The sequence below is a fragment of the Spermophilus citellus genome (genome assembly GCF_964194105.1).
Source record: "Spermophilus citellus genome assembly, chromosome: 6".
Taxonomy (NCBI): Eukaryota; Metazoa; Chordata; class Mammalia; order Rodentia; family Sciuridae; genus Spermophilus; species Spermophilus citellus.
The window spans coordinates 94172569-94189309 of NC_138187.1; the positions used below are offsets into that span (position 1 = coordinate 94172569).

The following is a 16741-nucleotide window of genomic DNA, read 5'->3' on the forward strand; positions in this document are numbered from 1 at the left end:
GTTAATTAATGAAGAGAACAATGATGTAAGAAATTAGCTGCATAATGCTTGCCACCGATGGAGGTTGGATTTTAAACACATTATTTAGAGCGAAAACCACAAAATGTTGCCTCCAATAACAGATACGAGGAAACTCTTGCCACCAGAATTCAAGGGGGAAAATCCTTCCGGTGCTCCTGGCATCCTTGGTTGAAGAAGCTCCGTCTGCATGGAGCTATATTTATTTCAAAGAAAATGGCCTTGTCTTTTTCTCTCTGATCTGGACTTCTAAAATCACAATCATCCCTAGACCAAAACAAGGTCATTGATTAATGTCATTTAATTTCAACACAGTAGGTCATTCTGACTGCTAAGGACAAAGGGAGGCGGAAGACAGTATTTTTCCCTAAACTGAAATAAACGAATTGAATTTCTGATATTTCCCAGCTAATATAAAGAAAAATTCAGATTCGCTTTGGGGACAGAGTGTCTTTTTTAAAGAATCTAATTTTAAGTCCCCAAGAGAACATATAGCTTCTTCTATGTCTAACAGCTCATTTTCTAGAGAAGGAAGCTGAGTTTATTAACATGCAGAGGCGCTGCTAGCTCAGTCCCACTGCGTTGGAGCCGCTCAGAATCATTAAGTGGCCACAGGCCAAGGCCAGCCTGATGGCTCTACTGTGTCTGGGCAGCTCCCAGGCAGGCCCTTCCAGCATCTGCATGATGGGAAGAGTGACACCTCGAGGACCAGTTTGCTGAAGGGCAGAAAGAAGCCCACGCTGCACAACAGGCTGCTCCCTCGGTGCCCCAGGTGGGCAGAGGGCTGCTGTCCCTGTGCCCTCCGGCAGGTGAGAGAATCCCACCCACTCCACCCTTGATTTTCATTCCAGGTGGAACGTCCTGGGACTACAAGGAGCTCTCCTCTGTCACTTCATCGAGCCTGTGTACCTCCACAGCATCATCGTGGGAAGCCTGCACCACACGGGCCACCTCTCTCGGGTCATGAGCCACAGGATGGAGGACATCGGCCAGCTGCCCATGTCATACAGACACAACCGGCCTCTCCTCAGTGGTAAGTAAACACCATCGGGGAATCCACAGTCTCTTCCCTATCAATGGGCCAGCTGCAGACAGCCCCCAACGGTACCACTGCCAAGTCAGAGGCAACTGTATTAATTCTGATGAGTAACTGTTGAAGATAATGAGCAAAATTTCAATGATCTAAAGTCTTAAAAAAGAAAAGGAGGCAAAACAGTGTGATTCTCTGAATACAGGAATAGGCAGCATTTTAGCCAAATTCACAATGGGACCCAGCACATCTCAGGTCACTGTGACATTTTCACTGCAGTGTATAAAGGAGCCAGTAAACATAGACCCCACTAATGACCTGCCTAAGAGGCCCCAGCACCACCCCCCCGGGGCCCTTCTACAGGCAGCATTGCAGAGGGACATGCAGGTGGGGGAGGAGGGGCAGGAGAAGGAAGGTGGCAGCCAGACCCCAGGGCCAGAAGTAGGTCTGCAGGACCCAGGGTCCCTGTGCTCTCAGGGGCAGGATGGAGTGGGCAGCAAGGTGACTCAGTGAGCTCTGAGCCAGGCCACAGCTCCTACCAACCTCCCACAGAGCACAGGCATCCTTAGAGATCCCTGGCACTTCATCCTGCCTTGGCATACAGCTGGCCACAGGGGTCATGGGTCACACAGCCATGAAAACATTGGGGAACCTGTCAGGTTCTGTGTGCACTCAAAAGAAGCCAATAGGAAGTCTTAAGGGCTTTTTTACCCTTGAGGCTTTACCCATTTACCCACTGTGCCCACTGGTCTTCCACATTAAGCAAACGTCCCGGATTGTGGAAATGAATGGAAGGAATGTGTGGATTTTAATAATGCTCTGTAAGCCTCATTGTGGGAACATGGAGGAAAACACTAGGCCCTTGGGTCAGCCCCCTGGCTGAGGAGAAGAGCTCTCTTCAGAGACTGCTGGTGGCAAAATCAGACACACTGAGGAAGAGGCGGATATACCTATACCCAAGGGAGGCACAGCCTCTGCTCCAAGATCCTAGAGACCAACACCCCTGAGCTTTGCTGCTTTAGTTTAAGACTAGATCACCAGAAAGAGAAAACATAAGATTAAAAAAAAAAGCTAATTTTAGTGTTGGAGATGGAGTACTTGGGCCTAAGATTTATTCCCAAAATTCCAAAATTTTTCTGCATTACAAAACCAGAGGCAAAGTAGGGCCTCTTGGGAGCAGTGGTGGGATTTAAAAGAAATAATTCATGCACAACACATAACTACGCTAGGCAGGTACTTAAGAAAAGATGTCTCCTATCACAAAAGTGAATCCATTTCTTCATTTTTTCTACAATCTCGACCATTCAAAGACTGAAAACCTTCTATGTATTTTTGTGGGAGATAAGATCACAGACTTTGAAGTTAAAATACAGAAGGCAGAAGAGGAGAGGTTTCACCTCTATACATCCCTAAGAGATCATTGTACCTTCATGTATTAAAATTTTTAAATTTATGAGACCCTATTCCTAATAGTCTGAAATCCCACCACCTTTTCGTTAGCAGTGGAGAGACTTTCGTGGCATTGGATTCAAAACCAACTCATGTTGGGACTGGTTTCCCCTGTTGTCACATCCACAAGATCTCCCAGAGTCTTGTGAATGTGCAGTGAAGGAGAACTTGTAGTGAAAATTAACGAACTTCAGCAAGCTATTTGAAAGAGGTGGCTATATTTGATCCAGAAATGTTAATTAGATGTTAACTCATTAAGGCTTTACCTTTCTTTACTATGACATGGAGCTGAGCTATTGTGGAAGGGGTGATTCCTTTACTACCATCCTCGGGATAAGTTAATATTAATAAAGCAAGATGGCACCTCCAGGCTAGGGGGACCTTACCTTCAGTGCACCTGCTCTGCTGCTATTTATTCTTTGTCCCCTATCCCTACTTCTGCCCTCAGCAGATCACCTATCTCCTTCAACCTCCACAGAGGTGTTGTTGGGTCTTAGTCACTAAGTGGTCTCTGATGTGCCTGGTGGGCAGAGTCTCAGTTCACCTCAAAGGTCGAAGCTAAAAAAATCTCTGCATTTTGATCCAACTGATAGCTGTGTCCAGGGCTGCAGAGTTCCATGGCCCAAATCATAACAGCTTTGGGGCAAGGAACAGCCTATGGGTAGTTTCCTTGGAGCTGAGAGGAGGTGAACATTGAGAGGCCTGATCTGAATGGGGCAATTATTATAAAGTTCTGAAGTCTCTTTCTAAAGATGGCTTGTATCGTTTAGAGAAGGGAGTTCTTGAATAGGTATTGCCTTGCAATATACCAAGTTCATGACATATATTTTCTCATTTGATCTTCACTCCAACTAACATCAAATGGTATTATCTACATTTTTTCCTATGTCAAAAGAAATCCAGATAAATTCAATAACTTGCTGAAGATGCTCTATCAACAGGGAACAAGATTTGAATTCAGACCTGATTGATTATAAATCCTAAATTATTTCAATGCACCACACTGCATTCCATGGCAAAATAGTATAATTTCTTAGATATCTATTTTTTTTTATTTTTTTTAGTTGTAGATAAACACAATATCTTTATTTATTTATTTTTATGTGGTGCTGAGGATTGAACCCAGATAGAACCTCACACATGTGAGGCAAGCGCTCTACCACCAAGCCACAACCCCAGCCCAAGATGTCTATTATTTTTTTAATCACATAAAAATTAACAGTGCAAAGAAAGACTAGCTGAAGAGATGGCAACATGTAACTAATGGCAAATTGGTGTGGGATTGGCAAGGCAGCCCACTGAAGCTTCTTGAACTTTCTTCTCTGCCCACTGTTCTCATGATCTCTGAGATAATACAAAGGACCCGCCTGTTGCAAGCAAGGAACTGAACGATTTGCCTCCAACTCTGACTCTGTAGAGTCTAAACAGTCAATAATTTCAGCAATTCTGATTAAAATATTACTTTGGGCTCAGCTTCATCCTCTTATTTGCTTTCATTTTTCCTTTCTTTCTTTCTGCCATATGTTCTTGAAATCAACTTCTTACTGTGGTTGAATGGCCAGAACAGCTCTGAACAAGACCCAGCGTGGCTGGTTTGGAACTAGTTGAAAACGTTCTCATATTGGGTGCCCACCAAAATGTAGTGTAGTTCTTAGATTGATTTCCAAGTTAAATTTGAGTTTGCATCTATTTGGATGAGTTACAAGTTCTTTTTTCATGATTTTAGCTATTTGGGTTGTCCACATTCTTCTGTGTTTATTTACTAATAAAGAATTATTTAAATTTCATAAGAACAAGGAAATCAAAAATACAAATACAACCACTGTTACCAGGTTGTCACTGTCAAGGAAATAGCTTCTATGCCTCCTTTGGGTACCAGCACATTACTGTCTGGGCATCCAGCCTCCATGATATGCTCTTTTTAAATGATATATTCATCCAAGAACATATCAACATAAATAAAATAGGAATTATCTTTTTTCTTTAAGTGTGAAATCAATGAATTTTTAAAAGACAACAAAGAGAAATACAGAGTAGCCTGACATGGTTGGGTGGTGTGACATACAGCAAAGCTTCTGAGACCCCTTTTTTACCCTCTCATCCAGGTGACATCTGCCCCATCACAGCCAGGCCACTCTGACTAAATGCTTTAGTCTGTGCTTAGGTGTTTATTTAGAACATGATTTTCACTATTGTAGAAACGCGAATGAGCCTAAACCTTGGTATCTCACCTGCACCCAACCCCCAAACAGTGACTGCATTGGTCTTGATGGATATTTAAAAACCAATCATGCAAATTTTGAAAGGAAATCATCAGAATGTCTTGCAAAAAAGGAGAGAGGTCTTGGATAAAGACAATAATAAAAAGCACACTCAAACAAGCCAATGAAATTTGCTCAAAGCTTCCTCAAGGTCAGTTTGCAGAACTGCTGAGAAGATGAAGCTCATGTATTAGTGGAATGAAGGCCTGCAATTTATATATGGCTTACTCAGTTTGGGGTTAGAAAGAAGCAGCCAAGCTGAAAAAGAAACCCTTATTGACACAGTCATAAGGTGCATATTAATATTCTTGCAAGATATACTTGAGGACTTCTGCACACTCCCAGCTAATCTATGGTAAACTTCAGGACCAGAAGCCCATTGAAAAGCTATCAAGATCCAGAATTCCTCAGCAGAAGGTGCACTGTCACTCAAGAGCAGATACCCAAAAGGAGGTTGCCATTGATCTTTCTCATGAACTCAGCGAAAATAAAATGATAAGCATAATAATTAATAAAAATCTGAACTTGAATACTCATCTTTTTAGAAAAAAATATGACATAAAACAAATTGAATTTGACACCTTGCTCTACCAAGCTCAGGATATATGCTTTTGTGAACTCTTAAACTCACGTCTAAATTTTACTTTTCTTCATTAAGAAAAAATAAATCACATCAAAGAGAAAAATCTGGAGAGGATGGATAAATTCTTTGTTCAAGTCAATGGCTTATTTAACGGTTATGTTTTTCAATCCTGAACTTTCTTTGTTCACAACAAAGATAAACCCGTATGATTTTTTTAAAAGTATGCAACAAGATCTTGGCAATGAACTTGAAACTTGAGAGGGAGGTCCAGAAAATTGATTGGTAAAACCATGAGCTATTAAAGACTCTTGGCCTATGTTCATGTGATGGACATTACAGTATTGGTGATAAAATAGATCATCAGCCTTCTTTCTTCATAATACACATTTTCCTGAAATAATAAAACTGGATAGTTGGCATGACTATCAGAAGATCCTTCAGACATTCATGTTGCATAGCAACTTAATTAATCAGAAGTTTGTTACTTATAAAAATGTTCGCCAACTATAACTTGAAAAATTTTACCCAATACCATTCTATTTTTTGCATTCTAGATGCCTCTCTGATGCTACTTATATTCATATCTTTGTGTGAGTTCAGATTTTTAAAATATTATCAAACTAAATTGAAGAATCTTATATAAATGTCAGGCCTCTTTTAATTCAGGAGAAATTTCTGAAATTAATGATCAATAGTATTTTACAAAATAATTCACTGAGGTGATAGCAAATATGTTTTTTTCCAGGTGGTAGGTAATTTGTAATGCTATTTTTACATTCCAACAAATATAGCTAGATGATGGATAAGCAACAAGTTTTTCATTAAAGCTTTGTATAAAATGTGTGATCTTTAAAAGAACTTTTGAGCAGGCTTTTTGTCCTTTTATAACTGATTGAGGAAAATACTTCAATTGTTGATACATTTAATTCATCCAAACATCAACGAGCTTATCAACATAATCCAGACATCCTTTTAGTCATTCAACAAATACATATTGATTACTTATAATGTGCCAAGCCCAATCCTACACTGGAAATCAAGAAATGAATGAAATGATCAGAAATCCAAACTGGGTAATGGCATCTCAGTATGGAAGACAAACAAACAAGAAGCAAAATGTAAGTTTATTGTAGAAAAAAATAAAACAAAAAGAGGCAACTAGGAAATTGGAGCTTAGTTCCAAAGAAAACTTCTAGAATGCAACCTGGCAGCGCAGAAAAGAAAGTATATTAGGGTTCTCTAGAGAAACAGAACTAAAGGGGTAGAGATGAAAGATAGACAATAGATATATAAATAGATAGATACAGAAGATACTTTTGTTATAGTTAAAGCTTTGTCCCAGGGTTTCATAAACTGACTTCCAGACCACTCACGTATAATCTAATCAAGCCTTTATTGAAGCACACCGGTGGCGGCTGACCAGAACATAAAGCTGTTCCCCTGATCAGCCCCAAACAATTGCAAGGGTACTCCTTATAAGCCTGAAAACCGCAAAAGGGATGTTCAGGGGTTCTGGCCAATGCAAGCAAGCCAGGTTACAGAAGCGGGACAGTTCAGTCAAGCGGAGGGAAGCCTAACCAATCACAGTTAGCCCAGTCACCCCAGTTACAGAAACAGAGCCCCGTTACCCTAGTTACAGAAACAATACTCCATTAGGTAGTTCCATGTTCTTAAAGGTTTCTATAGCAAAAGGAAAAGAACATCTTGCTCCAGTCATGACTCTTCTACTTGGCATGGTTGCTTTACAGGATGAAGTCATAAAACAAAATGGAGTCACATTTGCTCCTACTATCACACTTTAAGGATTTGGCTCATAAAACTCTAGGGACTGGCAAAGCTAAGATGCACAAGGCAGACCAGCAGGCTGGAATCTCGTTAGAAGTGGGATCTGCAGCACGGAGTCCAGAAGCCATCTGAATGCAGAATTTCTTTTTCCTTAGGAGACCTCAACCTCTGCTCTTAAGACCTTTAACTGATTGGATAAGGCCCACCCACATTGTGGAAGGCAATTTGCTTTACTCGGTGTCTACAGAATTCAATGGTCATCACCTCTAAAATATCTTTACAGCATTCTCTAGACTGGTAGTTTTCTAAGCAACTGGACACCACAGCCTAGCCAGGTTGACACACACAATTAAACACACAAAAGAGAGGTGAAAGGCAGAGTGAGAAAACCGGATACACAGGTAATAGGATTTCCAGAAGGAAAGAGAAAGGATGAAGCTGAATTGAGGTTTAGAGAAATCATGGCAAGGAACTTTCCACAACAAATGAAGAACAGGAAACTGCAGATCTAGATGCACTCCTACTACAAGAGGAAAACTTTAAATCCTCATCTCAGCAGTAACATTTGCCTAAAGAAAACAATCAAGGACAAAAACAAAATCTCAAAAGTAGTCAGTAGTCAGCAGATTACCTTTAAAGGAGCTATATCAGACTCATAGCTGATTCTTGGAAAACCAAAAAAAAAGGGGGGGGAAGGAAACGCCATCTTTAAAAGTGCTAATAGAAAATTAGCCTCAATTTAAAATCTTGCTTCTGGTAAGAGTATCCTTCAAAAATAAGGGGGAAAAATAACATTGCCAGGAAGACAAAAATTGAGAGACTCTGACTCCACCTCCTTGCTACTTGAGCGTAAGAAAAATGACCATGAATAGATAATGCAGAATAAAAAGCAAGGAAAATCGTTCACATTTTCATTTGGTCTGAAACTTGGCTTATGACTACATCTTGGATACTACAGTGGCAAGAAAAAAACAAATTCAAACCACAATGACCATATTCTGATGAAGCTCCTTTGTTCCACATCTTTTGAAATAATTACAATCCTTACAGGGACCAAGAATGTTATTATCTGGTTAAAAAAAAATTTAAATGCAAACTTATTCTCCTGCCATGAAATTTCACATCTTTTGATATGGGTCTAGGCACTTCAAACTATGTGGAATGAAAACCGGAGTCCTTTAGCCTCATGAATAAGGTCACAATCCCACTGGCTCTAGTAACACCATACCTGAATATCAGCAGAGCCAAAAGCTCTCCTGAAAAAAGATGCCCAGCCTCACCAGCCCAGTGACATTCACTGTCCCACACAGCCTTCATGGGGTGCAGCCAGCATGGTGACTTGTGATACACACCCTTCAATCACATGCCTTTGACCATTCGGTTGTCATTAACTAGTGGATAAAGGCAGCGAGCAACAGACTGTAAAAGACTGTTTCTTCAAATACCCAGAGACCTTGTCAATGCCCTCTTACCACAGAGAGGACCGACTATCAGCCCCCAGTCCTAACTCTGCTGCACATTTCATATATTTTCCATTGAATACGCTCTATTAAGACAAGACAGTAACTATAAAATTACTGGCAATTGATGATGTTCGTGTTAATGATAATGAATAAAATTAATTAATACAGGTTAGTACTTGGTTACCCCAAATCCATAAATTTATGATAAGTTTACTAATTCTACTTCCGTTACATGTGTCTGGGAGGGCGGGGGGGGGGGGCGGGTGAGCACCCCCAGGGTATCTGACAGCATATAAAATTCAGGAGGTCTCTTCTATTCCTGCAACTTTATGATTCCACACATGCCTGGAAGCATGCTAGTCCATTCATTTCACAAAATTAAATGTAATGCTACTTTGTATTATAGACTTGCCTCGATTCATGTAAAAATTACATCCCTGAAATGTCTTGTGTAAATTTAATTTTGGAAAAGTGAATTACATTTTAAATATAGTAGGCTCACTTGCTATTTAAAGACATGCTATAATGTCTCACTTATATAATGCCTTTTTCAGCTAAAAGTAAATAAGGATTTTTAAAGTAAGGCATCTTTATATAGCTATGTGAGCCATACTAAATACATTTTCATGGATCAGTTGTGGATTCACTCTCTTTGCTCTTAAATAATGGCCAGAGTAACAGCAGGGGTCCCAGTGACAACAGTAATAATCTAAGAGCAGCTGGCGGGAGGAGAAGGAAAAGGGACATGTTGTTAACTGATTCCAGGTCATTCTTCCAGGAAGTCATAGACATGATATTTGACCTTGGTTTATTTCCAGAGCCCAGCCTATTTACATGATTGTGTCACTAAAATGACAGGGCACTCAACCTCATTGGGCCCATCTCCATCCGTTAGTGAACCTGACAGGATCTCTGTGACAAGGCTAGTAGAGACCAGCTTATTCTCATGCAGATCTACCATGAAATAAGATATCACTCTAGGAAAAAAATCACAAAAAACAACTAGGTTGTGGGACATATTTACAAATCAATGAGTGTCAACACACCTCTAGGTTAGGTATCAGGTTGAGCAAACTTCCTTTAGCACGTTTCCTTTAGAGACTATTCTGATAGAGAAACTGATTAGGAGGAGGAGTTATTTCCAAGACTGTTTGGAAGTAATTACTAGAGGAAAAACAGTGCTAGATCCTGTTCCTCCTCTAGGTGACACAGGTTTTCAGGAACACCTTTCTTTCTTCCCCCTTTCTTGCCCTTTCTGCACAAGCCTCTAAGTGCAGGATCCTGCCCGATGGAGGCAGCCTCAGCCTTCAGCATTCAGAGAGCAGCATTGCTGTGGCTCTGTTCCTCCCTTGTTCTGCTCAAGAGCATCCACAGAACTCTCCTCTGCCCAGGCCATCAACCTCAAGAAGAGGGAGTCTGGCTGGAGGCAATCTGAGAGATACCTGTTTTCTCCCAGCAAACCTGCCACTCTGCCAGAGAGCAGGGCCCAGAGGGCAGGACTCCTCCTCCAGGAAGAGTTTGCACTTGGTTCATAAACCGAGTTCCAAATTTCAGAGTTAGTACTTGTTCTAGGCTGAATAGTGGCCCCCAGAGATACCCAGTCCTCATCCCTAGGACCCAAAAATTGCCTCATTTGGAAAAAGGGTCCCTGCAGGTGTGATTAAATTAAGGTTCATGAGATGAGGAGATATGAACTATCTCAGTGGGGTCCTCCATGCAGTCTCATATAAGAAAGCCCAGGGAGAGGCCAGGCAAAGGCAGAAGCCAAGATTGGAGTGATGTGACCGTAAGCCAAGGAATGGCTGTAGCCAACAAAAGCTGGAAAAGTCAAGAGGGGTCGCCCCCAAAGCCTCCAGAGAAAGGAACAGGGTCCTGCTGAAACCTGGACTGCAGAACTGCGAGAGGGTAAAGCTCTGACATTTTAAGCCACCACATTTATAGCAATTTGTTTAACAGCAGCCAAGGAAGCTGAATACAGTGCTACACAGTTAGAGTATAATTTTCCCTACAGATGGAAACCAAATTAAAATATGCAGTATTGTTCTTGTGATATAAAGCAATTCACTAAAGACAAAATTTACTAATGGCAAATTTCCCAGGGCTCCTATTTAGTTTTATTTTTTTTTAATATTTATTTTTATTTTTTTTTTTTTAGTTCTCGGCGGACACAACATCTTTGTTGGTATGTGGTGCTGAGGATCGAACCCGGGCCGCATGCATGCCAGGCGATCGCACTACCGCTTGAGCCACATCCCTAGCCCCTTTAGTTTTATTTTGATTTGGTTTAATTTCTGGTTGTCAGGGAACAAGTGCCCGGAACCTTATTTAGGGCGATCTACAGAGAAGAAAAGGAGGCCCCAGAATGGGTGTGTAATGAAGTCCACAGACTTAAGCCAACGCCATTTATCACATGGCGGTGTCTGAGTGTTGGTCTGTCATGGGTTCATGATGAGGACATTCTTTTCTTCTTGGCACACCATTGGCACAGTGTTCAGGTTTTCTGGGCTCAGACCACAAAAGCGCTCCCCTAAAATCTGAACCAGGACTCAGGGTACCAGGTCAGCTGTCACACTCTGACCCATTGCTGTCTTTCACTGGAGGCAGACAGCTGAAGAACCTTCTGAGGGGCTTCATGCTGTGAAGTGGGGACGGGAGGTGCTATTATACTTTCTGAGTGCATTAGATTTCCAGGCATGTGCTAATGTGTTGTCTTGAGGAACATGTGGAGCAGGTCTTAGTCAGGTACACCTGGGACTGTCATTTACTATGTCCTTGGGACTCCAGTTTAGTCTTAAATCATTTCATGTCTGATGTCTACTTCAGGAAGTATAGCCCAGGAATTTACACTCTTCTTTCCTTTTCAAAGTGCCTAACCATGGAGAGAAAAAAACACAATTAAACACATAAATACAAACCAGATTTTCATTTCCAGATTTGAGCAAACGTGTTCTCATCCTGTCCAGTACCATCTAGATATCACATACGATTCAACACTGAGTTAGACAGTTTGGGCCCTAAGTTTCAAAATCCCAATGCTCCTTGGCCTGAAAAGGCTCAAATACAGTGTGAGAAAATGGATGAATGAGCTCTTGAAAACGCTCCATGGAGGATCCTGGGTACATGTTGACAGGCAGGAATTACGAAACAGCACCCAGAGAGTCAATATAAAATGATAAAATCAATATAGAAACAGTGAGGTCATTCCTATATGTGAAGAAGTTTCCTTTGAAACCAAGAATCTCCTCCAGGATGAAATAAACAAGTAAATTAGGGGCCACCTACTGAATCCTGTTAATATATATCCAGAAGATCAGCTCAGCTGAGGAATTATATATGTTGATGTGATACAAGATCAAGGGAGAAATGGAGAGAATCATCCTGAAACAGGAAAATAGAAAAAACAAATCAAAGTAGCACAGATTGGCAAGAGGCATTTCATGACAGGTAGGAAAAGATAGCCACCCCAGAGCTTTCACACCTGTTTCCAGGAGGACTCATCCCTCTGGAGTAAAGAAGTAGCCTGGTGCTGGTCAATGTTTGGGCAATACAACTACTATCCCTAGCTCCATCACAGTGACCAGGAGATTCGTATCTGTGCGGGGTTTGCCTGCAGAAAGAGAATATCACGTCAGACTGACATGAATGTTCTCTGAGGTCATTGTTTGTTCTGTTGTATGTTGGTAAATTTACATATTAGATTCAAGTGAGTCTGGCACAGTGGCTTCATCTCCTTGGGTATAATCAGCAGCAATCGTTAATTACAGTGATGTCAAAAATTGTACTGCTGGCATGAATATTTAGTAAACATTCCAAGTGCTTTATCTTTATGGTGGATTTATTTTTAAAGGTGGATGGTGAGATTGTCATTCTTCCAGGTTGCTTTGGAAAGTCTTTTGTGTTGTTGTTGTTGCAAACAAAGGACAGAAGGGAGATAATCCTTAAACTAGAGGCTCAAAGTATAAGTAGACAATTAGGTCTCCTACAGAGGTATTAAGGCCATATGTTGAACAAACACATATGAAAACAAAAATGTTTAACAGAAAAGACATCCTGGCCTTTGGTCAATGAGTTCTCCATTCCCCAAAATAATTAGGTGTATCTAAGTAAATGGGGTTATTACCTAATTGTTCCAGTGAATGGAGTAACTGGGAACATTTTTTGATCTGCATGACTTTGAAAGCACTAAACAAACTAGAGGTGACCTTTAAATCTTCCTCCAGATGGAAATAACAATGTCCATAATACTTGATGCCTTAAAAGTGCTCTTATCTGTCCTGTTTGATCTTCACATCACCTTGTGAAACAAAGTTACCCTGTCAGAAAGCAAAGGAAGAAAAAGAAAAAGGGTCCCAGAGAGAAGATGAGCCTGGACTCAAGTCTCCAGATTCCTGAGGCACAAGCCTTGTCTGCAAGTGGAATCCCAGGGGCCCATCAACCACACCTTCCCTCGCAGCATGTCCTGTGTTCCTTCCTTCCTTCCCTTTTGCCCCCCCCCCCCCACAACGTGGAGCAGAGCGCATGCAAAGTTGACATGAGCACCCTCATGGCTGCCTTCCCAGTGCTATCTGGGCCCCCGTGAGGCTGGCAGCCAAAGATGTTGGGAGCAGAGCCCAGTGAGGCTGCAGCTGGGCCCTCTCCAAAGCAGGTGTCTGTGCGCTGAGAGCCAGCAACACTTTGACACACAGAGAAGAGGGCAGGAGGCGACGCGCCCTGCCAGGAGCCGGGCATGTCCCATGATGACATCAGGCACTCCAGGGTTTCCTCTGAGGTCAGAGTTTAGCACCTTGGAGAAAGCCAAGCTCTGAGCCTCAGTGGTCAGCCCTGACCATTGTAGAGACTAGAGGGATGGGAGGGGAGGAGAGAGGAGAAGGAGGACAAGGAGGCAGCCATGCTGCTGAGCCTGGCTGCATAAATCTGGGGCAATGACCGTCTCTCTTGGTACCCAGTCATCCCTGACCTCAGCAGCTGCCACCTCCTGCCAAGGTGGTCCCTGCCCAGTAGGACAGCCCATGGCTGCCAATGGGCCAGATTGTCCCCTCTGCCCAGCTCTCAGGGGTGGGCAGCTGCCACAAAGAATCACTTCTAGGAAAAAGCTGACACAAATAGAATCAGCCTAAACACCCAACACTGGCCATGCATGACCAGAGGAAGGTCAAGGGTGACTTTCAGTCTGAAGTCCAGGCTGTGTAAGTGGCAGACAGAAAACTCAGATGTCAGTGTACTCAGAGACTGGCCTCTGTTCTATCCAAGAAGCCCCTGGCCCCGGGGTGAAGCTGGGGACATAGAAGGATCCTGGGGTCTGTGGCTTTGCAGCTCTGAGTTGATGGGCTCTTCCCCAGAATTTAAATGAAGGCTGTGTCCACAAAGGCACTGTGTGCTGAGCTTCCACTCAGCACGGGAACAGTTCCCACACGGGGAGTCTGCTGCAGGACTTGCACTGTGCTCATCTAGCCAGTGCTTGGCACCTGGACTGCTATCTCAAAACTTGGGCTCCTCTACCAACATCAGCAACACATGGCTGGGACTTCTGAGCAGCCATCCCAGTGGCCTAAACTCAGTGTACCTGCCAAAAGCTCTTGGCTTCTCTGCAGGCTCCCATCTCTCCAGGATGCAGGGTCTGTACTTGAGAGGCTCTGCTGCATCCCTTTCCCTCATTCATCCTGCTGAAAAGTAGGACCCAAGGCACATGGAGACATGGGCAGGGCTAGATCGTCAGGACCGACCTTCATAAGGTGAAAATGGACAAGGGGGCCAAGAGGTCCAGCTGGGCTGAGTTTGGGGAAGGTATCATGGAGATGCTGAAGGGGCCCTGGGCGTGGTGAGAGATTCAAGAGGCACTGATAGGAGGCATGTGACCAGGGTTTCTGGGTTACAAACCAAACATCCCAGAATATTCTTGGAGTGAACAGAGACTAAATTCCTTCTCTACTAATTTTTATGGTTGGACCATGAGACTCAGCAGAGACTGGACCATATGGCACAGCCTCTAGAAATGATGAGGGTCAAATCTATTACACACAGGGTTGCCACAAGGAAGTCCAGCACGTGGAAACCATCTGGCCATGGTCATCTGGGGCATCTCGCCTCCAAACTACTGCAGCATGGGGACCTCCCCAAGGTCACAGGTTGGCAAACATAACCTTCAGGAGGCAAGAAGAAAGACAACATATGGGAAGCAAAGCAGCACCACAATATTAGACGGTTAGGATCCTCAGGATGGCGTCCCTGGAAGAGGAAAGCCAGGCACATGCTCACCAGACACCTCACCCAGCATCTTCAGGAAGTCCTGATCAGCAGGGGGAGCACTGCAGGGTGGCTGGGCAGGAGTTGATACTGGGCTGAGGTTAGGAGCTGAGAAGTGTGGCTGGCCCCAGACTGAAAAGTGAGAGGGCTCTGCTTTCTCCCTCCACTCTGCTGTAGGAGGCTGCGACCACCAGGTTGGTGGACTCCAATTCAAAGACACAGTGGACAGTCTGACAAGGGGAAATTCACCTTAAGACAAGGACTTCCCTGGAAAATCTGGATGCTTCTTGGCAGCACCAGTTTCATGGACGCATGACTCACCCCAGGAATCTGAGCTTAGTAGAACCTACATTTGGATTCATATTCTGCTGTGGTCTTAAAACTCTTGATAACTTTCAGACAAGGGGCCTCTCATTTTTATTTTTGCAGTGAGGCTTGCAAATTTTGTAGTCAGTGCTATTTCTGCATTGTTTGTTTTCCCATACTCATATATCTCTCTTGTTTATATTAGTGGGGGTTTTTTCCTTATCAATTAAACTATAAGCCTAAGGATCTGCCTGGTATTATTTACCACCCAGTGTTTTACCTTGAAGAGGGCTGGGCATGCAGTGAGTGCCAAATAAACACACTTTCTTAACTTGTTTATACGTGGTTCTGTTTGTTCATTAATTCACTCAACAAACATTTAGAGAAGGGGAAAAAACCTGGGCTGAGTTTTAATTATTACAAAACTGCCCATAAAAATCCTTTAAATTGAAAGGTTAAAAACAGAGACCAGCAGTGACTTTTGAGCATGAAACTATCCTCAGGGCCGTGCTTGATTTCCACCTTCCAGTCTTACAAGTACAATCACCTCAACGTGAACTGCCCTCGTTTTGAAGATGGAAAGCGGAATGACATGTGTGACTCTGCACTAGGGTCACCGCCCAGGATGCGCTCTCGAGGGAGGCCCATGCAGGGCCGGGATGTTAATGCTTGCTGCTTCCTATCTCTCTCTTGACAGGAGTGAGTTATGCAGAGGCCCGGCAGCCAGGGAAGTCGCCCCACTTCAGTGTGAACTGGGTCGTGGGCAACGCGGACCTGGAGATTATTAATGCCACCACCGGCAGGAGGAGCTGCGGGGGCTCATCCAGGCTCTGCAAGCACGTGTTCTCTGCCCGATGGGCACGGCTGTATGGTAGGGTAGGTCGCACCTGTCCTCTCTGGGGTAAAGCTGGCTGCAATAGGATGAGGCTGGTGGCCAGGGACTGTTACTTGGTCTGTGATGAGGTTGATGTAGGACACAAAAACCAGCTCCCATAGTGTTTTCTCCTCCCCACTGCCTAGGTCACTCAGCATGTCCCCGTAGACTTGAGACTCCACCACCCAAGTGTGGTCCCCAGACTAGCAGCGTGGGAGCTTGGGAGGTCACATAGGAAAGCTTACTGCAGAACACAGTGTGGCCAGGCCCTGCACCCGCTGTACCCAGGGTGTCATAAGAAAAGCACAAGGAAGCATTTTGGAGTCAATACTATCCTTGGTGTTATTCCTAATATATTCAGATATAAGGAAGCTACGAAAGTGAAATAATTTTCCTCAAAATTTCACAAGTAGTGAATTTCAGGGTCAGGATTTCTCCCCAGCCCTGAAACCTACCCATTTCAGAACCTGCTTCCTCCTCTAGAAATAAGGAAATAACTGTATTTCTGGAGTTTTAATGGAGATGTAGGTTTTCATGTGCTTCCAAAGCATAGTAGATTGTAACCAAAGCGGGGGGAAAGAAAGAAAGGAAGGAAGGAAGGAAGAAAGACAGAAAGAATAACCAGAAATAAATAAATAAAATGTTTGGCTTAATTTTCTATACTTTGTACTCAGGCAATGAATCCAAATAGAAGTAACCGTGTTAAACAGTGTTACAGCCAATGTAGCA

The 16741-nt window shown here is 43.1% G+C and overlaps 1 protein-coding gene across 1 annotated transcript in view; it reads left to right on the plus strand.

Moving 5' to 3' along the window:
• ADARB2 (adenosine deaminase RNA specific B2 (inactive)) overlaps positions 1 to 16741 on the plus strand; it is a gene marked incomplete at both ends in the record, with an annotated part of 479363 nt that overhangs the window by 461393 nt on the left and 1229 nt on the right. The window contains 2 exons of the mRNA XM_081300315.1: positions 870 to 1051; positions 15836 to 16014. Of these exons, the coding sequence (XP_081156441.1) occupies positions 870 to 1051; positions 15836 to 16014 (361 nt within the window). The remainder of the gene's footprint in view (positions 1 to 869; positions 1052 to 15835; positions 16015 to 16741) is intronic.